At 52.5% G+C, this 23814-nt stretch overlaps 1 protein-coding gene across 4 annotated transcripts in view; it reads left to right on the top strand.

The window, feature by feature from the left end:
* The window catches only part of Nfatc1 (nuclear factor of activated T cells 1), a 106965-nt gene that overhangs the window by 55768 nt on the left and 27383 nt on the right, over positions 1–23814 (top strand). For 2 of the 4 annotated variants that reach the window (XM_021214372.1, XM_021214373.2), the window contains exons 7-9: positions 3487–3542; positions 6733–6865; positions 20754–21139. In XM_021214372.1, coding sequence (XP_021070031.1) covers positions 3487–3542; positions 6733–6865; positions 20754–21139 — 575 coding nt within the window. Of the gene's footprint in view, positions 1–3486; positions 3543–6732; positions 6866–20753; positions 21429–23814 lie in introns of all 4 variants that reach the window. The other 2 variants (XM_021214370.2, XM_021214371.2) reach the window with 1 other exon arrangement.

The following is a 23814-nucleotide window of genomic DNA, read 5'->3' as shown; positions in this document are numbered from 1 at the left end:
AGAGAGAGAGAGAGAGAGTGTAGGGGGGAGAAAAGGGGGGCAGGTCACTCTGCAAGAGACCAGAGTACTCCTTAGCTGAGCGACCTGTTGTGAAGGGCAAGCCTGGCCCTCCGCCCTCTGGCATCCTGCCTAACGGTGGAGGCTTTTCCACACACTCCTACCACATGGTGCCATTGCTACCAGCCCCCTTCCTCCCCAGGGACAGAGTGGTTGCTGAATCATGCCCTGCTTCGGGTATTCTATTTTAGCCACAAAGAGCAAGAGAAGCAAGCCGTCAGCTCTTCTCTTCCTCATCCAGATGCCCGCTGTCCCTTGTGGACTTCCCTCCTTGGGATACTGTTTGTCGGCAGAGGCAGACGGCGTCTGTGCTTTGCTCTCTGGTGCCTTTCACAAAATGGCATTTTTATCCCTGTTAGTCGATGCCAGTGCTGTTCATTTCTGTGACTGACCAGTACCCCTGTGTGGCCAGGCCAGATGGGCATGGGTTGTTCTGTTCTCTGTGGTGATCATGAACGAAGGTGTTGTGGATGTTCATAGACAAGGTTCCGTGCATGCCCGTGTCTTCCTCCTGGCACGTACCTGGCTGTGAATCTGTCCTCTGCTATGCAGTGCCACCAGACTGTTTCCCAAAATGCTGGGGGTTTGGATGGGGGGGGTGTCTTGTTTTACCTTGAGGTTCTTCTGAGGGGTGCAAAGCTGCCCTCCTAACCTGGGAGGAGCAGGCCTCCAGGGAACCACATGCACACCAGGCCGACAACCCTCAGAGCCCCTCCGCAGTCCAGCCCTGCAGAGCCCTTGTTGTGTTCATCCAGCCCTGTGACACAGCCACCCCAGTGCCTCACACTGATGGGGTGTCTGGACCTGCCCCTCCCTTGAGGCTGATGGGCTGCAGACACAGGGCTAGAAGGAGGAAGCCTCCTGCCCCACCCCTAGGAGGAGGCGAAGCACATCTCAGGAGGCCTCTCCACTCCCGAGTAAACTCCGTCTGCTTCCACGTGTGGAAACAGTGGCTCAGCCCCTACCCTGGCGTGTGACTGGCCTGTGGGCCCGTGGGCTTGTGGTGGCAGCGGCGTCCTGCAGCCAGTGGAGCGGCTTCAGACCTGCAGGCTGGCTGTGTGGAAACCTTGGGCGGGGGTAGTGGGGAAGCCTTTCTGATGACTCACACTGCAGGGAATTCCCTAATGATTTGGAATATTTTTACTTCTGAACTGGAGCAGTTTCCTACTGGGAGCGTAGGGAGTTCCTGATAAGAGGGGACACAAAGGCCCTTTTAGGATGGCCGGCCGGCCGGCTGGCTCCCTGCCTGGGAGAGGCTGAATTCTGAACTGGCACTTGGTTAACTGGCCTCTGAGCAGGGAGGAGGGGTGTGTGAACTGAGGAGTCTGTGGACGCATCCAGTGGTCTAGGGCACCCCTGTGGCTGATACCTGATGATTCCCTCAGGAGTATAAAGGACCATCTCCACATCATGTGCCCCCCGCCTCCGCCCCACCCCGGTCTCCTGCCAGAAGCAGCCTGCTAGCTGTACACTCAGAAGTCCACTCAGCCACTGTCAGGGCAAGAAGAGCGCGACAGAGTCACTGTTCCGTCTGTTTGACAACTGCAGCTGAAGGACCTGGGTCTGGATGGGACCAGCGCTTTGAATGCCTGGCCTGGGATAAAGATGGCTGTCTACAGCACAGACCTTGGAGAACCCAAGGGACCCTATTTCAGTGGAAAACAGAAGCCGATGGCTGATCTGTCTTGGTGCAATTTAGAAGGCAGGAATGGCGTTCTATCTTGTCTGGTGGTGGTTGGCATTGGTGCTGGATTGGAGCTGGCCAGTCTTGGCTTGGTGACGCACAATGGCCCCTTCTCAGCCACTCTGCTGGGACAGGGGACCATCCCTCACAAGGCAGCAACTTCTCTACATGGTTCTGAGCCTTGGCAGGAACTTTTGGGACGACGGGGACTGCACTACAGTTGGCACGCCTATGGACAGGCAAAGAAACTGCAGATTCTCAGGGAGGCGGAGAGCAGCCTTGCCCTGGGAGACTTTAAAGCTGCATTAAAAGCAGCGCAAATATGCTGCCTCTCCCTTGTGGAGGGCAAGTCTAACACAGCATGCAGCCGGACTACACACCCAGAGTACGGTTAAAGAATATGTGGGTACTTCCACTTTGGCCCTTGCGGATATCATTGGCCCATGTGGCTGAGGTTGAGGGCGCTTCTCGGCTGACATCCCTGAGGTGCCAGACCCTAGGGGTTCACTGTTTCCAACATTCCAGTGCTCTAGGGGTGTCTCGTTGCTTTCCCTGAGGGGTAAGGATAGGGGTGTGGTTAGACCCCCTTCATGGGCTCATCTGATGGCATTTGCTCAAGGCCCGGGGTGTCCTGGGAGCTGGTGTGGCCTGGTGAGGCTGGGTGGCTCTTGGAGCCTCTGGTGACTCACATTTCCACCCCATGCCTCCACCCTCCACCCACCACCCTGTCCAGCGCTGAGAGAAGGAGCTGGTGTTTGATTTATCAGTAATGTAGGGTTAGTGACAGACAAATGGGGTGTAAGCAGAAACTGAGCGTGTGCCCAAAGCGGCTCATCTCGGGAACTGACTGCATTTTGGAGGAGATAAAAGCCAGGATGGATAGCCGTCAACTCAGTGGCCACCCAGTTGTCCTCAGGTCATGAGCCTGTCAGCAGCACTGGGGACTCAGAGCCTGTGAGTGGCAGACACCCTTCCTCTAATCACTAGGTCCACACCTCATGGCCAGCTGAGAACAATACGTTCTTTCAATGTGCCTATGAGAGCCTTTTAATATTTTTTTTAACATGCAAACAGCCACTGGGCTAAGGTTAAAAATACCACGTGTTTTGCATTTCTAGGTCCTGATGTGGCATGAAATAGCCAAAGAAAGGCTTCTCTTATCTCCTCAGTGTTTCCTCTGGGCAGAAGCTGCGGCTTTGCTCCGACTTCTCCCAAAACACATGGAGGCTGGTGGGACTTACCAAGTGGCAGAGCCAAGCTTCGCTCTAAGCACAGTACATGTTGTGCACTGCTGGGTTTTTTTTTTTTTTTGAGGGGGTGCAGGTTGTGAATTGTTGGTTTTAGGGGTTGGGGTCTCCCTGCCTCTCTCTGCTTTGGTGTCCCTTGGAAGAGACTGAGGTGTAGGAAACCTTCCCTGATGTGTGTTGTGGCCAACGAGATGAATATAAACATGGACACTGGGTGGACCATTAGAAACACTCTTGATTATGGGGACCCCTCCTAAGAAGATACACTGGGCATAGTCTTTGAATTCACCAGGTCCACAGGACCAGGACTCTAGAGCAGGTCAGCACATGCCATCCTGTGTGGGCGGACTACCTAGGGGATACAGGGCACTGCTCTATGACCTCAGTCTCTTCCCACTCTCAGCTCCCCGACCCTCGGTTTCTGGGTCACCTGGAACGTTTTAAAGATGCACTATCCCCCAAACAGAGTGACAGATTTCTTCCTGCCCTTTGTTCCAGATGGCCACCATGTCTGGGAGATGGAAGCAAAGACTGACCGGGACCTGTGCAAGCCAGTAAGTACTTAGAATCCTGCAGAGGGATGAGGGAGCCAGACAGGGGCTCCTGTTTGTTAAAATAAAACAGTGCTTAAAAAAATAAACAGACAGGCATTGAGAGAACACAAGCGCAAACCCCTTGGCCAAATGAGAGCCACTAGGATAGAATGGAGGCAGTACTGAGGAGCAGGAGAGAGGCTGGCTGGAGAGAGCTTGAGGCCTCTTTATTCTGCATGTGCTTTGCTCTTTAAAGGTTCCAGGTTCTGTCTCCTCTTGCTAATGGTGGAGCCCCATTTGAGTGGCTACCCCTCCCCGGGAGACCTTGGTGTTCTAAACCTCATTCATGGGCACCCAGCACCTGCCTGGACATGCCACCCTGCCTGTGTGACTTGCCACCACCCTCTCCAGAGAACGCCTCAGCTACCTCGTGCTCTTGTTTTGAACTTGGCGTGGACGAAAGGGCTGACCGAACTGGATAGCTTAGCTCAGCTGGTTGGGTCTGCTGAGGAGCGGTGGTGAATGTGTGGCATCGTCTGTGGGTGACATAATTAGTCTGTCTCCCTCCCGTGTACATACGCACCTGCCTGTGTTCCCTCTTCACCATCCTGTGAGGTCAGTATCGCTCGTGATTGGCTGATTTTATCTCATATACTTGTGCTGGCTATATCAGAGACTGTGACAGGTTTCTGACTGTTGGTGTGGTCTCGTCATCTAAAGTGGCTGCCATTGGAGACCCAGTGGAGTCAGGTCCCCTTGGCTGACTGCAGTCCTCGCCATCCCTACGTTTCCCCCCCCTAGCTCGCTCGGCCTTTGCAGTGCTGGAAGTTGAACTAAGGACCATACATGCCAGGCAAATGCTCTACCACTGAGCTATGGTCCCTATCCCAACAGTGTCTTTTAATTGGACATTAAGCCGTGGATGGCCAAATAAATCAGAGAACTATCGCTGAGTCCTGTGCGAATTCGGTCTAGTCTCAGAAGAGCAGATAACAAAATGCAGTGAGTAGGTTTTTGGAAGACACCCAAACCCCTCCCTAGCTCTATAGCTCACTCCACAGACTTCTTCCCAATAGTCTGGGCAGCATGCCTGTGACCATGGGGCATGAGGAGCCTTTGGTGCACTCCCAGTGTGTGGAAGTGGGATTTAAATGATCGAGAGAGCTTAGGCATATGAGAAAAGGACTCTCTATGAACACTGGGCAGGCAGCAAGAATCACACAACTGTGTCTTGTCTCTTGATTTCATCCAAGTTGTCCTTAAGGAAATATTGAAGGCAGTGGTGCATATACACTTGTGCACGCACGCGCGCGCGCACACACACACACACACACACACACATAGCATACCCATGTGTGTGTACATACCTGCACACACATTGCATTTATAGATATTTTAAAGATGGGTTTCTGCTGTGTGTGTGGTCATGCACTGCCCCCACTTAAGACCGTGGGTTTCCTAAGGCCCGTGCTGGCTGCAGCCTGTACCGGCTCTGACAACACTGAGAAGTTCCCAACTCTTGATCTCAGGCCCCACTTCCTCCAGCTTCCTTCCTGGTTTTGGGAGCAGAGCTCCTGTCTGTGCATAGCGCTGAAGTGAGTTGACCTGTGTCCGCACCAAGACTTGACCCTCTTTGGTCGTTTGGGATAAGCAAACAAGCCAGGGACCGCCTATCCCTTTGGCCCCTTCTGCATCCCTTCCACAGGCCTCACCTCAGAGACTTGTTTTGTCCCCTTCAGCCTAAACATCAACAAGATGTCTCCGTGTCTTCTCCCCTCTTCCTTCTGAAGAGCCATTTCTCTTTGAGACTCGGTAGTAGCTGCTACCATTGGGTGCCGGCTAGGCGCAGGTAGCAGGGATATTTGCAGTCCCCTTCAGTGTCCAGTAGCCTCTTTCCCCTCAACTCAAACTTCACAGCCAGACCACTAAAAGCTGGGCACAACCCAGGCCACAGTTTGGGGCTGCTTCCTGCAAAGGTGGGCATGTAGCATAGGCAAGCTCGCTGTGGGCTCCGTCACCCACCCTTTGTCCGCCCCTCCCCCACCGGTCTCTTCCAAAGGAAGTGAAGGTATAATAGCTTCTGCAGGTTGATGGAGCCCAAGGGGATGGAGCCCAGAGGGTACCCTAGCCGGTCCTGCCCTGGGGCTGACATCCAAGGCCAGGTTCTCTCTGTGATAAGAGAGGCTGGAGCAGAAGTTCTTCTGGTTTTTGTTTCTAAGGCTGAGGTTTTATTATTAACATAACTCAATAGAGTTTGCTACCATCGATTTGCTACCATTATAACAAGCTATGTATGGTTAATTACTTTAACAAAAGGAATGGTACCATGGATTTTTCTGACACATTTCCCCTGGCCTGTTAGACCACAATCACACGAGGAAGGAAACTGAATGAAGAAACTTATGGATCTGAAATCCCCAGCAGAAATCAGGTGTAGCACTCAGAAGAACTGACCTTTCCCCCCCTCCCCCCCAGGTGGCTGCACCACGGGGGCAGGGCCCCCCTAGCCCTCCCCCACTTGGGTGTTCCCACTCAGTTCCAAGTATTCAAGGCTTGCATTCTTGTTTGCCCTTGAAAGAACGTGTGACAAACAAAACAAAAAAGAAACAAAACCTTGCCTATTTCTGTTTAAAACCAGGAAAGCAAGCAGCAGCCACCTTGGAGTTCTCAACTGTTCCACGGCCCTGGGCTGAGATCTGCTCTGCCTTCAGGATGGGGAAATTAGGGATTCTGGTGGAACACCGAGACCATTGTCACAGTGCCACTCTGGACAATGTCCACAAGGAATTCCACCATGTGTAACCAAGAAGTGCCTGCTATAAGTAGCAGAATGCTGTCTTTTGTCTGAAGGTCACTGGGCCTTAGAGATACTGGGGCAGGAGTAGGCCTTGAAGTCAGCGTCAGTAACATCGAGGCAGCTCTGCTCTCTGAGAGACGCCTATAAGGGGCTCTCTTTTTGTAATAGTTCTTCTACCACAAGGGTCTCCCAGCCTCTAGCTATGTGAGAAATCAGGGTACCGCTTCCCTGAGGAGCCAAAGCACACTACCCCTGGCCAATTCATGATCAAACACATGAGTAGGTCACACACAAAAGTCACCATCAGAGGCCCTATCCGTGGCCATAGACAGCCGTCTGAGTTGACAGTGATGTGGACCAAGTGTTGCTGGTCTATAAGGTCCTGACTGTTCCTCTTTGCTGTTTTACCGCCAGAATTCCCTGGTGGTTGAGATACCACCTTTCCGCAACCAGAGAATAACGAGCCCTGTCCAAGTCAGTTTCTACGTCTGCAACGGGAAGCGGAAGAGAAGCCAGTACCAGCATTTCACGTACCTTCCTGCCAATGGTAACTCTGTCTTTCTAACCTTAAGCTCTGAGAGTGAGCGGAGAGGAGGTTTTTACTGAGCAACCAAGGCTCTGTAAAAACAAAACAAAACGTTGTAGCCTCTTCACACCATGTGATAGCCTAGTCCCAAGACCAAGTCGCCCACCCCCTCAAAGAAAAGCGAAGCCTGGGTGTGTTTCCCTGTGACTGGTGCATGCTGGGGTAATCACTTGCTCGCCTTTTGCAAATACAGCAGTGGGCCAGGGGCTGATGCAGTCTGGGGGGGTATATCTAACCTCTGTGAGTCTTTGGGTTAGAAGAATTTGTTAAAGCAGTTTTGTAAGTAGCTTCGAAAATAAGCCTGCCGTGGTCATTGGGGAACGTACATGATATTATCCTCATGGTGACGCTTCTACACAGCGTGCCGTGTGTCTCCACTGAATAATGCCATCCCCTGGTGACATGAGACTTTCAGATGGAAGCTCTTCTCGAATTTACTCGTTTAAGGAATGGCTTCTTTCATTCAGAAGTGATCAACTTTCTAGGGTGTTTTATTTACGAAAATACTGTTTTCAACTGCTCTCCTGCCCCCCTCCCCCGAAGCTTCTAGAAAGGTGTGTCCCAGGCATCCAGGGTTTCCTGTGTGGTGCAGGCCATTCTCCTGCAGCAGGATGTGTAAACAGAGCAGAGTAAGTTGTTATCCTGAGTCCTATTGTATTTTGAGTAAGCTCGGGGATGTCAACAACCTTTTTAAATTTAAATTGCTACTTTTTCCCCCCTCTAAAAACTTAAGATATTCATATAATTTAAGAGGGAAATTATACAATAAATACTAGCCACAAAAGCAACCATATTGCTTGCTATCTTAGTAAAATCAAGGTGGTTTTGTTGTTGTTGTTGGGTTTTTTTTTTGTTGTTGTTGTTATTTTAAGGTTTCAAGGGTTTTTTTGTTGTTAGTGTAAAGGCATTTGGAATAGTTTTTGTTGTTTTTTTGTTGTAAGTGTAAAGGCATTTGGAACAGTTGAGACAGTAAGAAAATTGGTATTAAAGTTCTGAAACCAATTGTCTTATCAGGAAACCCCTAGAGATGCCCTTTAAAAAAGAAAACAATAACTCGGTTGCAATCTCATACCAGGACATCAATCTAAGCAACCGTCCGTGCTGGGGTGACCCCAGAGCAGCTGCCCATCCCCCACCCCTGTCTGTGCTGTGGGTGACCCCAGAGCAGCTGCCCATCCCCCACCCCTGTCTGTGCTGGGGTGACCCCAGAGCAACCGCCCATCCCCCACCCCACCTCTACACTGGAGACCATTTCACAGGCCTCTCCCTTTTGTGAAAAAATGTATACTTTCTTACAAAAAACAAATATTCGCTCTTTTACTTTATCTTATTTTTTTGAAAGTGCAACGATTGTGTCCTACCTATACTTCAAGCACGGTTGATCTAAGATTTTTAAAAGGTCTAAACTTTATAAAGAACAACAACAACAAAAAAAAAATCATTTTCTAAAACAATGTGGAAACATCGTAAAGATTAACTTCCCCTTGTTTGATGCACATTTGAGTCCTTGATGAAGGTTTCATAGGGTGCTCAGTGTTCGTAAAGAGCACCTTCTCAGAAGGGTCTGCGGAGCAGGCGTCCTGTGAGGCGCCAGGCTCTGGTGGCTGAGTGTATCTCTGCCTCCCACGCTGCCCTCCCTCGGTGATGCAGCATCCAAGCATGCCAGCGGCTCCACAGTCATTTGCTCTGCACCAGTCTGCCTCCCACAGTCCACATAGCCTCCTGCTGGAAACTCCCAGCTGCAAACCATCCTTACGTGCGGCTCAGGTCTTCCTTCCTCAGCCCTTCTGGCTTCAGCCATTTGCTCCAGACCCCTCTTCAGCCCTTTCATCCTGCTGCCCTGACTCTCGCCCCCCAACTCCAAGATGGCTGTCCACCACCAGTGTGGTCCTGGGGACCAACCATATTTCCACACCATTAGACTGTGAGCTCCTTCAGAGAGACCTTGGCCACAGTAGGGTTGAATGCCAGCATTACTCATTGCCTGATTCCTGGCTGGCTACCGACATGTGTTGTTGTTGTTGTTGTTTAAATAAATAAACACACAGATGGAGAACCCCAGCTCCTGTGTTCCGTGTTCTGTCTGGTGCTCCTCCTCCGTGCTCCGTGGCATCTGTTGCTCTGGGGTGTATCTCTGAGAACACCGATGCTGATGAATGAATGTCTGTGTTCATAGCTCCCCTGGTCTCGGATTGCTGCGTTTGAATCCTGGAAACTCTCCAGGGCACATGAGTAGCTCTTAATTAACCTGACTCCATGATCCTTCAGTTTTTCTTCTTGGACACTGGCTGTGAAGTTATGAGCCTCCCCCTGAGTCTTTCTGTATTATTAAATGAGTTTCATGTATACTAGTATTTCACGTATCTGTGACCAACACGGACACAGGTTCTTACAGTCATCAAATATGCTGTGTTTGAGAAAGTAGGAATAAATCCTTTTAAATCCTACCTGTGAAATTCATCTTTATCTGTAGATATATAAAATGTATGCAAGAGTCAGGTAGTGTTCCTTCAGACATAGGTATGAGGGTGTCTCAAGGGGACTGCATCAGACACCTCCTCTCCCTTACCCTTGTGGAAGGACCCCGCTTTTACACAAAACCGCCCCTTGTCCCAGGCCCCTTTGAGTTTCGGGGTGTTGGAAGTCAGTGTGTCCAAGGTGTTCTGCTGCATATAAGGCAGGAGGGATGTCGGCTTCGTGCATACTCCTTTGTCGCCGTTGCTGTCTCCTGATACATCTACAGCAGATTAGCTCACCTGGTTGACACCCACCTTGGGCCATCCTTCTTCCTTACTCTCAGTTAACTGTGTCAGTAATCAGGTGGCAGGAAAATAGAGCAAGTGGCTGGGACCCTTGGGTTCTGGGCAGGGTGGGTGCTGACTTTGGCGCGTGGTCTGTGGTGATCCTGGAAGGGCAGCTTGGCCCCCTTCCCTCCAACTGGTATGTGTCTAACAGGGAAGGTCTATACTTAAAGGAAACTCTTGGGCTTCCCGAGACTCTTGTGTGCCACTAACTTTGCTTTACTCCCTGAAAAGGGACCGTACTGAGCTGGGGGGGGGGGGCCTGGGACAGCACACCCTAAAGTCAGTGCTTCTCTACAATGAGGGAACAAGTCACCACAAACTATAGGGTTCTGAGAGCCTGTCACTTCGTCTGAAACTGTTTTAGCTAGTTAGTTAGGAGTCCCCCGGCCTTCCCAGCCAGGACAGGACTGTGAGGGTGGGAGTGACTCTTCTCCTGAGTCCAGGAACATGTACTCCTGAGCAGATCTTGCACATCTCATTGGAAACCCAGCAGTGGGCCCTGCAGGTCTCTGGGATAGTCATCAGACACAGATGCTAAAAGCACCTGCAAACTGAGAAGCGACGCCAGAGTACCCAGTCCCAGCCAGGGAGGGCCTCCCAAGCTTCCCGAGATGCTCGGCTGCCACTAACTTTGCTTTACTCCCTAAAAAGAGACTGTGCTATCTTCTTAACTGAGCTGTGGGGGCTGGGGTGGACATCGTCATAAGATGAGGGCTATGCCAGGAATGTCTGGGTCTGAGCCCTTATTCCAACATGTCAATTATAATTCCAGAACAATGAATGGATACAGGATGTCTCCAGTTTGGGTTCCAAGATGAGCATCTCTGGCAATCTGAGACCTAAGACTAGCTCTTTCTTCCTGTCACTCGTGGCAGGAACTGGTACCTGCTCATAGGTGCAGGGGTACTTAAAAAAAAAAAAAAAAAAAAAAAGAAGAAAGTCAACTTATTGTAAAAACACACCCTAAAGTCAGTGTTTCTGTACAATGAGGGAACAAGTCCCCATAAACTATTGGGTTCTGAGAGCCTGTCACTTCATCTGAAACTGTTTTAGCTAGTTAGGATTCCCCCGGCCTTCCCAGCCAGGACAGGACTATGAGGGTGGGAGTGACTCTTGTCCTGAGTCGAGGAACACGTACTCCCATCCCTGATCCAACCCCTAGCACTGGGCGCTTGTGTGAGAACAGACACTTACTGGTGACAGAGACCAGTACATAACTATAGGACAGGAAAAGCATTTCAGTGGAACCAGTGTCAGTCAAGCAACCGTCTGAGCAGATGATACCTACAAGGATAGGTTGCCCCAAGGGCCAGAAGTCTATGAACCTCTAACACCCCTCCCCCTCCCACCTCTAGCACCCCTTCCCCTCCCCCACACAGGCACACTTCTTTGCATGGACTCTGGGGTGGAGCCATGAGTGATTGGGAGAATAAAATACCATAAGGAACTTTCTTGAACCCTTCCTGATTATTAGTAAGCACACCTAAGATATATTTCCAACTCAGAGGAATAAGAGGAACGCACCACTTCTGCCAGATTCTTGGTTGTACCACTAGAGTCTGGAATCAAAGAGACTTGTGTAGACTTCAGCAGAAGACCTGGGCCCTGCACAGAAGCAGAGCCCCACCTTATAATGGATCCCTGGGCATCATGGGCTCTATAGTTTAGTCACTGCCATGACTACAACTCTACTGAAGATACCAGGCCTCAACTTGTGACTGCCTGGGTACAGAGACCATGATGGCATGGCAGTATTGTGCACAGCCCATGGCTGTCTGCCTGGGCACCCATTTCCTATCCTATGAGAAGCCTGGCCCTGGAGAGAGAGGCTAGGGCCTGCCCTACTCTAAGGGTTTCTTATGGCGAGGTCATAGAACAGAGTGGCCTGTTGGGATTAAAGCCAGGACAGTTTCTTCCACTTGCCATCGTTCAGCTTGAACCTTTCCTTCATTAAAGAGCCCATGAAGGCTTCAAATGGCAGAGAACACAATGTGGTGTGTGACGGGCAGAGCGACATTAATTCTAGGGACCCTACTTCTCGATTTTCTTTTTAAAAGCTAATGAAGTCCTCGTGGAGAGAGGAGAGGTCAGGGTGGGCCAAGGAGAGCTGTCTCTAGCTCCTGAAGCCACAGGTGGCATCTGCCTTCAACTTCCGATGGCCTCAGCAACCAACTGGCCGTTGTAGCTGTGTGCCTCCATGTTCAAATGACACCAGTCAGTAGACATTTGGGAGAATGCCCAAGGGCTGTCTAGACCTCTGGATCAAGGAGTCCTGGCTACTTAAACTCTCAAATCCATCATCTCCAGGGAGGAGGGAGTCTGGTTCATCACACCGACACTGATGTGCCAATGAGAAGGAGCTAACACTTGCACCCAGGCCAGCCCTGCTGCACCACGAGGAAGGTTAGGCACCAGAAGAAGCCATTTCTGCACCATGTGATCTCTCAGGTCTTCCCAAGTATTAGAAGGCCTCAAACTGAAGTGAGGGCCAAAGACACGCTTGTCTGGGTGCTAATGTGACAGCTCCAAGAGATGCAGGCCTCTCAAGCCTATGGTGTGTCCACGTGCGTGCACACACCTTGTGCTTCTGTGGACTTTCCATTTTCATACAGGGAAGGAAGTGAAGGGTAGAAGGTTGCCTGGAGATAATTGAGACTGAGAGAGCAAATCATGTGGCACCTGGAGTGCCTGCAGAGGATGGCTGCGGCTGGGACATTTGAGGAACCATGGAATAGAAAACCTGCAATTTACAAGGGCCCGAGAAGGAGGCCAATGTCTTGTGGAGTGATCACAGAACACAATAGGCCATTAGGATGAAGGGCAGGAAGGTAGTTTTGTTTAGAAATCTAAGGGCCATGTGCCACCAAAAACAAACAAAAGCGTGAGTCAGAGTGAGCTGAACACCCGAGGAGGCTGAGCAAGGAGGAGACATGCATGGGCGGGAGGGAGAGCAGAGAGCTCTGCCTGTGATCTGCCCATAGAATACATGCCATATGTTGCCACCTGTGAGGTACTCTCAGGTCCCTGGCTGCCCCACCCAGCTCTATCCTAGGCAGTATGGCAGCCCCAGAGCTCCAGCTGCTGGAGGGGGAGTTACCGTCAAAGCACAGAGATTTGCTTCAGCAGCTAGTGGATAGAACACCACTGATGTGTGTTTTCTGTGTGTCTGTGCCATCCACAGCCATCAGTGGTAAGTTGTGTTTATCATTCTCCACTGGGATGGGCCCCAGCTGGTTTGTTTGGGCTGTGGGCTAGCACAGGCAGCAACGCCATGCTCTTCCTTCTCTGGGTCAGGGCCTGCTCTATAGCTGGGAGTTAGGACCTTGTGACATGACTGACCTCTGGGCTCACTTCTGGAAAGGGGAGATTCCCAATTCTCACCTGCCCACCGACAGATGAACAGGCCTAGCGAGGTCCTGTACAAAAGGCCAGAGCCAGCAAGTCCTTGGTGTGCGCTATTTCCAGTCCCCCGGCGGGCTGAGCCTTCTCCTCACCCTTCAGGATTTTGTATTCTGCCTGAATATACCTCCGTGGAATCCTCCCCTGCACCGAATACATCCCTTTGTAGATGCTCCAGGTCTAAGCTGTCCGGGAAACAATCCTTACGTTCTCACATCCTCAGGGAGCTGGGAACCACACACCTGCACAGCCATTGTGAATGCTGAATGGCAGGTGTGCCCTTCCATCCACAGGCTCACAGGTCCTGTAGGAGCTGAGGACGCTCAGCAGGAAGATGTATGAAGCCTTTCTGGCCTGGGCTTGAGTGGCTCTATGCGTTCTTTACCCCCGGAATCCTCTCTTGCCCCTGACTTACTGCTGGCTGTCTATGTTGACTGGGAGACAGGCTTCAATGTCACTGCCATGAAGACAATCTGACTTTTGTTTTATAGGAGTTTTAGACTTTGAACAAAACCTCTTCTGTCCGGCACTGGAAACAGCTGGTAAAATAATTCAGGCCACGACACTTGAGTTTACTTGAAAATGCAAGTGTGAAGTAACAGCACATGGACAAAAGACATCCTCACTTGTACTGAGAATATTTCCTGTGAAGGCTGTAGGAAGGGGACAAGTGCCTGCCTCTGACTGACAGCTCTCACTGTGCACAAGAAAGGGGGACCGATAAGGTTGCTGCCCACCTGCTCCACTAGAAGGACAAGACAGATGCCATCAGCTGGCTAAACATCAGTCACCAACAACCCTAATGGTGGCCTAAAAGCTCCATCTCCAATTGTCTTGTTGGGGATTGGTACTTCAACATGAGTTCTGCGGCATCCAGGTTCTCCCACATTCTCCGTACACACAGCGTAGGGAGTATGGTACAGGCTGCCATTGACGGACTCCCGGAGGTCTGATAAAGCAGGGCTGTATCCTCACAGCTCGGCCTCAGAATCTTCACACCCATCCTACTGACTCCTAGCTGGCGAAGCCTAGGCTGTAGGAATGAATTAACCCAGTGGTCACGCGTTGGTCACACAGGCTCAGCCATGTATCATGTGTGACAATGACGTGTCTGTTTGTATGTATCTATGAGTGAGTGCTGCCCACTCAGTATGCAGGAATACTCTTCACGCTTAGGACTGAGCCGGGCAAGAGTACTTAGAAACCCAAGAAAAGCACCATCTACAGAACCGAGTGGTTTCTCTTCATGCAGCCACACTTCCTTCATGTGTCAGATGCTGGGTTGTCCTCTGACCAAGGGGACTGGAGGCACAGATGTCAGATGTCAGTGAAACTTGGTTGGCAAGGTTGCTCAACTGTTTATATTTGTTTTTTAGCAAGTTGTCATAACTCCCCCCCCCCAAATAAGATGGTTGGATGTCTGAGGTGGGGCTAGCTGGTGGGACCTTGAGTTGATACCCCTGAATGCTGCATTTACAATGGGAACCATTCATTCGGATGTTTGATGGATCTCAGGCAAAGAAGGCCAGGGCCCGTCTGCATGGCTCTGGTCCATGGTAGACACATTCAGGCTCCCTCAAACACAGGCACCTGACTCCCGTGTATCATCAGGGCTCATACTGTGAGCCTCACTGAGGGGATAAAAGACATATCCACGCTACTCTAGGAGAGAGTCACCTCCTTCTACTTGCCCCACTTAGAGGAAGGTCATTCTCCACCCGTTCCCTGTCCTGGCAGTCAAACCTAGGCCGTCCTGCGCCCTAGGCAAGCACTCCTAACCACTAAGCCATATTCCAGCCCAGCTAGGGGTTACAGAAGCCAGAGTGAGTCTCTGTGGCTGAGCCTTATTAGACTCCTCGCAGGAAGATGTGCACTGTTAGTCTGAATGGGATCTGGCCTCGCCTGTCTTTCTCATCTAGGTGATCAGACTTAAGGTTCAAGGCCAAGCTGTGAATCAAGAGCTTCCATCTTTTCCTGAGTCCTAGTGAGGACCCTCTGGCTGCCCCCTCTCTAATCCACCCAATGAGGGTTTGTGAAACATACACCCAAATTCCTGGGTAGGACAGAGGTGGTGCAAGTCAGCTGTCCGCCAGCAAGCTTGGATGCAGGGCAGCAGAGGCAGCTGGGGTAGCCATACAGACCTAACTACTTCTAGACTCAGTCTGTAGATGGCTTCAGAAGGGCCTGTGGCACAGAGAACAGTGGAATCCACCCAGGATCCTTCTGTGTGCCTAAACCTATAACCCAACCCCAGTGGGTACTCAGCGCAGACTTACTCCTTAGCCACACACTGGAGAGGGCCTCCAATCTGAACCACAGAGACCCTGGTTCTCACCAGGACCTTGTGCACAGCAGGCAGCCTTTGGACAGTGCCTGTAAGCCATTCTAGAAGCATAGTTGCCCAGAAAGAGCTTCCCACCTGACCTGGAAGGACAAGCCCAGAGGTGAGACTCTGTGAGGCCCAGGAGAGGAGCGTCAGCCAAGCACAACCTGCCCAGTGGCTCACAGATGAATGGCCTCCTTGGGAGGCATCCTCAACCTAGCGTTGGCATGTAGGAACGGAAAACGATTTGCTAGGCTTAAGTCTCAAGAAAGAGTCAAGGAATGCTCTTTAAAGTTCCTTGGTCCATAGACCATCACTGCAGGACCTGCAGGAGATGGGACGGAGAAGGAGCCTTCCCCCATCACACGACCGGGCATGTGCCATTGATGGTGTCGGCCACACCTGGCTGGAGAAATCCTGGAGGCCAGTGAGCCCCAACCTGGGACACAAACTTGGAGGCGACTCCAGGTCAAAGCCCTCAGCCATCCTTAGACTCTTCGAGGAGTGGGCTCACCACACCAGCACCTGTATGTGATCCCTGCAAGGGGCTGCGGTGTACCAGGTTGCTGGACCACAGTGGATGCTGTGGCTGTCAGGTGCACACAGGGTCGGGCATGCACGATGACACACATCTCCCGTGGCCGCACAGACCTAGCATTGTGCTGTGCTGGGTGTGAGGATCAGCCACAGCAGGAGCCAGCAGCCCACCTTCTTCATGAGGGCAAGCTTTGTCTCTGACAGCTCTCCCAAAAGATTGCCATTAATCCTTCATGTGCTCGCTTTCCATAATAAACTGTATTATAAACTCACGACTGTGCTCATGTGCTGTTTTCAGTGTGCTAGTCCATAGCATTGCGGTGTGCTCTGCTGCACTGGATTCCCCTTCCCGCACCCCCGCCCCCAGCCTAGCGAGGAGACATTGCGTCACACCCCTGCCTCCCTCTGGCGCAGGAGACAGACCAGCGCCTGGGGCTTCTGTGGAGCCCAGGTCCCGTTTCCTGACTAATAGGAAACAAGAGGCCCCATCCTACAAGGCTCTCAGCTCCACATGAGAAATGCAGACACAGACAGTCTTGAGATGTATAGCCCTAGGGTTTCTGCAGACACTGTGAGGGGTGGGTGGCATATAACTTCAGCTGAGGAGACACTTATGGGGAACCTCAGAGAAGGGCCATCAGGATCCGACTCTTGGATCGCTCCTCCTCTGCCAGACGGACAGGCTGCTCTGTCTCCAAGCGATCCTCAGCTGTGCTGAGTCACCGTCCTCCAGTGATGGGGGGGGGGGGCTCTGTCTTTGAGTGGAGCTGTCTCCACCAGGGATGGAATCCACATCAAGTGTGGGACTATGACAGGGTCCCCTGCATAGGAAGCAGAGGCGTGCCACCTTGGAGTCAGCAGGTGGCAGGAGACATACAATGTCTTCTTTCCCTTTGCGCTGACCTGTGTGACACTTCCCCCCCCCCCCAACACTGAGCTCTGAAGGTGAGGGACCTGAGAATAAGATAGTGACATTGGACTGGCAATGTTCAAGTCTCCGTCCCCACCTATCCAATCAAACAGGCTTTGTCCCCCAGAGTGGCAGCGTGGTATCCTTGAGTGGAGCTGCTGCCCCAGTCCCAGATAACCAGACAGAAGGAGGCAGAGGACGGAGTGGAAAGGGCTAGCCAGGACACAACAGAAACTGCATAGGGTCTACCAAAAACTTCAGTCCTGGTTCATTTTGTACCTCCTGAGAAAGAAACTTGGGAGTCCAACTTAGACCATCAGCAGTCACGTCCTTGGGGACGTGCAGAACCTCTATGCACTCAGCTTGCCCAGGTGACCATTCAAACGCCAGGAAGAGTCTGAGGTGGTCAGCAAGATGTTGAGTCAATGCAGGGCTGGGGTACTTTAAACAGGTCCTAACTACAGAATCTACAGGGCTCCCCAGAGCAGCCACCATACCCACTCCCTGTCTGGCCTCTGGATTGCTGGCCCAGGTCCAACCAACGCTCCAAGTCCCTGTCCCTGTGTGGCAGGTAAATTACATTCTCTGGCATTTACTGGGCAGCTGTGTTTGGGACAGCGCCTTTCATGTCATGCTGGGTAGTTGGGGCTGGGTTTTACAGATCTTATAGGCTGTGTTGTGGGAGAGTTGTGTTGGCCTTGGGACCTGACTGGGGACCCAGAGCAGCTCAGTCTGGAAATAATTCACCTTCTAGTCATGTACCTTTTTTTTTTTTTTTTTTTTTTTTTATCACAAGCTCTGAAAATGACCAGTCTCAGTTAGAACTGAACCTTCACATACAGATACTGGCTTTGAACGGAGCGACTCATACCCAGGATTCTTCTTGGTGTAGTTTTGTTCTTAGTGACATTGGTGCCTATTTCTGGTCAGGCCTATGATCCCAGAAACTGGCTGGACACGGTTCTGTCCCTGGTGCCTCTCAGGGTCTGACTTCTAGCGGGTTCTTGCCAATTCTGGATTTACAATGCGGTTGAGCCAGCTGGACTGATACTGGATGGGGGTCGTTTCTGAAGCATGGCTTACCCCCACAGAGCCGTCTAGACGGGCTCGTGCCTGGAGCTGAGTTAGTACCTGTATAACACATTTCATTGTAAGCTGTAGAACTCAGATGGCCAGGGGCTTCCTGCTCCTCGCAGCTCCTGGGAGATACAGTCCTCAGGAAGGGCGGGGCCCAGAGCTGATCTCATATATTCAACTTTCTAATGTCCGAGGGATGGGTTTCCCTTCCTTCCGTTTTTTGTTAAATGCCAGGATGTCCACGGTCCTTCTCGTTATTAGCAGAGCATCCCGTCACACAAAGCCATCTGGGGACCTGCCCAGAGAGGAGTCTACGACCTGCCGGCACCTACGATTCCCATGGCTTAGGCAAGAGGACAGAGAAGGTGGTTGGTGAACTGAACTATGTCTTCAGTGGTAGGCTTTTCTCAGAAGCGCTGCGTGTATGGTATTCTTGCCTTGGGGCTCCTGTTCCTCCTGGTTTCCTTTGCCACCACAGCTCCAGAGGCAGCTCATGGCTGTTGGGGTTATGGACTCAGCTGCTACAGATGGGGAGCACAGTGGGGAGGACTTGGGAGGAGCTCTTCCAGATCCTGCACTGATCAAGACACCAAGTGCTTGTGTATAGGCAACCTGGACCCTGAAGCACTTCAATCTCAGTATGTGCCTGGGCTTCTTCTGTGGCCAAGTCCACTCCCCTGTCCACACATGCCTCCCTCCTTTGACACCCGGGGGTGGCTTGGAGGTCAGCCCCAGATTCCAGGCAGCTGGGGACCTTTATAGACCTTGTTGGGAGGCAACCCGTAAAGCACACTGCCAGGGACCCCTGTCCCACCTCTGTGGCATCTGACTCACGGGAAACGCTGGCAAGCCCATGGACGGTCTCCCATTCTCTCACATGATCAGACGTGAGCAGTGTCTCTGGCGGGAATCCAGCCCAAGCAACCTGGTTTCCAGAGCCATGGCGGGCACCCGTGAGCAGGGGACCCACAGCCTCTCTCGGGGGCTCCTGGAGCGTCACATGAAGATCAGCTCTCCATTAGCCATTGCCCTTTGGCTCACCTTCTCAAGTCACTTGAATGAGCCACTGTAGGGTCATCCTGGGGTCACACCTTGGGTCACCTGGACTTGCCTGCCGAGTCTTGATCTGAAGGACAGTGTTACTCCAGCCAAGAGTGGCTTCCGGGCTGAACACAAGGGTCTCAAGCTGATGGTCTAAGTGGCACAGTCCTCCCCCGACGGAATGTCTGTCAGCTTCTTCTGAGACTCAGCTGCTCCAGCGCCTGCCTCACCCACGCAAGCCAGGAGAAGTCCTAAAGACTAGGATGAGAGAAAAAAGGGCTGAGGGGAATGGCCGCAGTCAGCAGCTCTATTGCCTTCTGTAGAGGCTGAGCCACTGGTGCTTGGGGGCCATGTGACCTACTGTTGAGCTGAGAGGAGAGGGCCGGGAGAACAGCAAGTCACAACTTTCCCCAGCCCAAGTCTGGGGCAGAACCTCCAGACCTCCAGTGGGGGCCATTCTGTGTGAAGGCTGCCCTTCCCAGGAAGCTCCCAGTGGAGCCAGGCTTCAGAAGGCTTCCACGTGCGTGGCTCCCAGCAGCTGGTGGCGCGGGGGCCTGGTCCTAATGGAGAACAGATGCGCATTCCTGCTGGCTCAGACCATAGCTAAAGATTTTTTCCTCAGCACGCAGATATGCTTTCATTTATTCATGGAGAGGCCGGGCCTCCCTCTGCGACATGTGTGTTTGTACGTGGAGTGTGTGTGCCTCCTTAAAGAGGCCTTAGTGGTGGGGCAGTCCCTCACGTGGCTGACCTGCTGCCAAACCCACCCATGCGTAGTGTGTGAAGAGGAGAGATGCATTGGAGAAGTCTGTGTGCGCATGCTGCACATGGCTTACCCAGTACAGTGCTACTGAGGGTCACCTGCAAAGAACCTCGGCCACCCAGACGGCTCTCTGATGAAAGAGACAGACTAACGAGAACCGTGGCCAGGAAGACGATGGGGAGAGTGGGGTCCCAGGGTCTACTTGGCACCTTTTCTTCTGCTTGTCACACTCCCGTTATCCTAACCCTCTTATAGAAACTGAGTCCCTAAGCAGGAGCTTGGGGTCACAGCCTGGGGCTCGCTCCTGGCCACAGAGGCTGCATATTCTCTGTGACTCTTCCCTGCTCTGTGGGCCTTCTTGTTAAAAGTGGAGAGGGAGATCTGGGAGGCCCTGTTTGGGGCTGTGGGTCTTCTGGGTTTGTGCGGTCTCCTGGGGCTGTGGGGTCTCTTGGGGCAGGCTGCAGAGTCCTTACTCCGATGTGTGAGCCAGGAGGGATTCATGGAGTCACGGTGCGCTTGCCCACAGAAAAGTCCTTCTATTTCAGTATGTCCTGCCTTCTCTACTATCTCAGATGGTCATTCACCTCTGGATTCTCACTGCAGCCAACTCAGTACACGCTCAGCTTCCACACTGGCAGGACTTACCAGAGTCGTCAGTAGCTGCGTTACAACAATACCTCCAAGCTGAAGTTTTCACTCTGATTGCTAAGAATCCACGGGCCCTCAGGCCCAAAGCTCCTACTGCCGTTTGCAAATAGATTTTTATAGCACGCTAGTGCTGCGGGAGATTCCAAGGAAAATAGTCCTCTTCGTATTAGAACCAGCTGTGACTTTCTCAGCCAGTGACGCACCCTGTTTTTAATTGGGTGGGAGAACCGGGAGAGACAGAGGGGCTCAGTCAGAACGCTGTTTGTTTTGCATGGGGTGTCCTAGCCGCAGCCTAGCCTACCCATCTGCAACTTATGTTTATTTAACTTTTTCTTTCCTCTCCACAGTTCCAATTATAAAGACAGAACCCACGGACGACTTTGAGCCAGCTCTGACCTGTGGACCAATGAGCCAGGGGCTTAGTCCTCTGCCGAGGCCTTACTATAGCCAACAGCTCACCATGCCTCCTGACCCCGGCTCCTGCCTCGTGGCTGGCTTTGCCCCCTGCTCCCAGAGGAACGCGCTGATGCCCACGCCTCCCAACGCAAGCCCGAAGCTCCACGACCTTTCCTCTCCTGCCTACACCAAGGGCCTCACCAACCCGGGCCACAGTGGTCACCTTGGACTTCAGCCACCCGCTTCGGAGGCCCCCACCATGCAGGAAGTGCCGAGACCCATGGCCATCCAACCCAACTCGCCTGAGCAGCCCCCATCCACCAGGCTCCAGCCGCAGGTGAGTCCACATCTGAACAGTAGCTGTCCCCTTGGTCGCCGACAAGTGCTCTGTCCCAACAGCCCCTCTTCTCCACTTCCATCTGCTGCCCACGAGCCAGCCTGCTTACAGCCCTCAGCTCTCCCTCCTGACGTGGGCCACCGGCAGCCACAACCGCAGAAGGTTCAAAGAAATGAATCTCCAGCCGTACTGCCAGAGGTGTGTGAGGACAGTGACCATAACTTGGCCCCTATTCCTGTAGTGATCAAGCAAGAGCCTGAGGAGTTGGACCAGTTGTACTTGGATGATGGTAAGTGCCCACAGTTGAGCCGGTGTGTGCACAGCCACTGAGTTGGGGAAGGAAGGGAGACATGGGTGGAAGACAGTTCCCTAGCTGCGCCGCGTAGAACCGTCTCCAGCCCGCAGGCTGCACGTCAGTGGTTCTGCCCCAGTAATCTTGGCGAGCCCCGCCGCCCAAGCCAGATTGGCTCAAACTAAGTTCTCTGACCCTTGGTGTCAAAAGTCAGCCTCAGGTAGTCACAACAGAAAAGGCCTCCCCTGGAGTGTGGCCTTCGTGGTTCCAGCACCTACAAGCTTCGTAGAGAGAGGCATCTAAGTCAACGCCTGGGTCGGGGCAGCGGTACTGTAGGTGGCCATGTCCAGATGTTCAAATGGGACGGCAGTGTCGGGAGCCTAGCGGATGGGACCGACGCCAAGGGGCCGCTCTCCGCGATGGCGTCTGTCCTTCCTAGACAGTGCTGCTCACTCTGGGCAGTGGCGGACGTGAATGTAGGGTGCCCGGCTGTGCCTACACTGCTTGTGGTGGGCCCAGACTCTCTGAACCCTAAAATCTCTCCACAGTGACCAAGTGTGCCTTCGCTGTCCCGCCTGGGTTTGCTGCCCCTGCCGAGCAATAAGAGCCTTCCTGACCATGTGACCGCCACAGTGGCCGGACATGTGACCGAAGGCCAAAAGCACTGCCCACTGGGAGTGGGTCGGGTGGTGGTCTCCAGCTTGCTCGGGTAGGCTGTTTGTGGGAGTGGGGGCTCCCTCTGAGGCCAGCTGGTCTCCCCAGATGTGGGCCGTTTCCCAGACCAGGTGCCGAGCAGCACACCTGGAACAGGTCCAGCTCCTCACTGCACCTGGACTTGGGAGGCCCGGGATGACGCCCCAGCTCGCTCATCTCCCCCGCCTCTTTAAGCCACCCTTCCCGGCGATTCTGCCCGTGAGCCCCACGACCCTTTCGTGCCAAAGAAACCTTTGAGAAAACATTTGAAAGAGGTGGTATGTCCTGGCTTCTGTGCCTTCTCCTTGATGCCCCAGGCGTGGGGTAAGCTGACCTGGGGGTGAGAGAATATTCCACACTCCCTGTGGACAGGCTCAGGGTTGCCCTTCCCCCATCTAAGGCACTTGATTGCCAAGGAGCTTCTGTTCCAGGGCTGTAAAACTTCTAACTGAATATCCCCCTCCGTACTCATAACTCAGAGCTTTGGGGGAATCATTCACGCAAAATTTTTGCTCAAAACTACGTTCAGTTCTTGAACCTAGAACCAGGTACTCCTCTGTGGTTCATTTGCTGGCCATGTTCATCTGCCTCTGAATAAGCCCTCATAGGCTTGTGGGAGGTTCCAGGCCTCCCTCCGTCTCTTCTGTTTGGATCCGTGTTGGAGGACTGTCACTGCCCTGAGTAGCCCTGACAAGTTTCACTTGTCTTTGACCCACTTACACATAAGCGAAGGGCTGGGATCCCAGGGGTGGTTCCCAGGGACACTTCCTTAGAATGAAGAGTCTATCTGTGTCCCTGGTACCTGCCCAAGTAGACGCTGTAGCCAGGATGGACACTAGAGTCTGTGTCTAGAGTCCCACCTTCTGCTTTGCCTCAGGGCGTGCTGGTCTGGGCCTGTGGGAGCATTGTCATGTGGTCAGAGGCCACATGACTGGCCAGCCCAGAACTCCCACATCTGGGTAGTGCCCTCTGGCCCAGAGACAGGAAGCCGGTCTTAGCCAGGTTTCCCACTGACCCAGAGGCCACTGTGGCCGACGTCAGACCAGCTTTGTTGTGGGCATTGAATAGGAGCAGGTGAGCCTTTTGGGAGGAGGGGACACTGTGTCCAGGAAGCCACACAGCAGAACTGGGGACTAGAGCTGCCCACACGTGGCACGGGATGTATTTTGTTGAATTCACTGTGTGCCCTGAGAGAACAATTCAGAGTCTCCCCTGTTGGGGTACAAGGAAAGGATGCTGACCTAGAAAACAGGAAATGAAGGTTAAGAAGAAGAGCCAAGCATTAGGTGTGGGGACCTGTCCTGGATGCTGTGTCTTTTCCATTGGGTCTTAGATTTCCCCAGGAAGGGACAGAGGGGTGGGGAAAGAAACACCTAAAAATTTAATTCAAAAAACCCGACTCCATTTCCCCCAAATTCTTGCTTAAAAGGCAGTCAATCTTCATCAGTTTACCCAAGGTGGGGACAAACACTGAAGATGATATACTTGATTTGAACGTGGGAAGGTTAGGGTCGTTAGGTTGGAGGGAGGGAAGAACAGGTCTCAGGCTCCTGCTTTCTTCTGGAATCCCCCTCATCAGATCGATTGGGTACCACAGCACTGTGTCCCTCCCAGTACAGAGTCCCTGTTGGAAGGAACACTGGTAACCTGGAGGTTCCCGAGCTGCAGGGCACAGAGTAAACAAATCCAG

Source organism: Mus pahari, chromosome 15 (assembly GCF_900095145.1).
Source record: "Mus pahari chromosome 15, PAHARI_EIJ_v1.1, whole genome shotgun sequence".
In the NCBI taxonomy this organism is placed as follows: Eukaryota; Metazoa; Chordata; class Mammalia; order Rodentia; family Muridae; genus Mus; species Mus pahari.
This window is presented reverse-complemented; position numbering and strand designations above follow the sequence as displayed.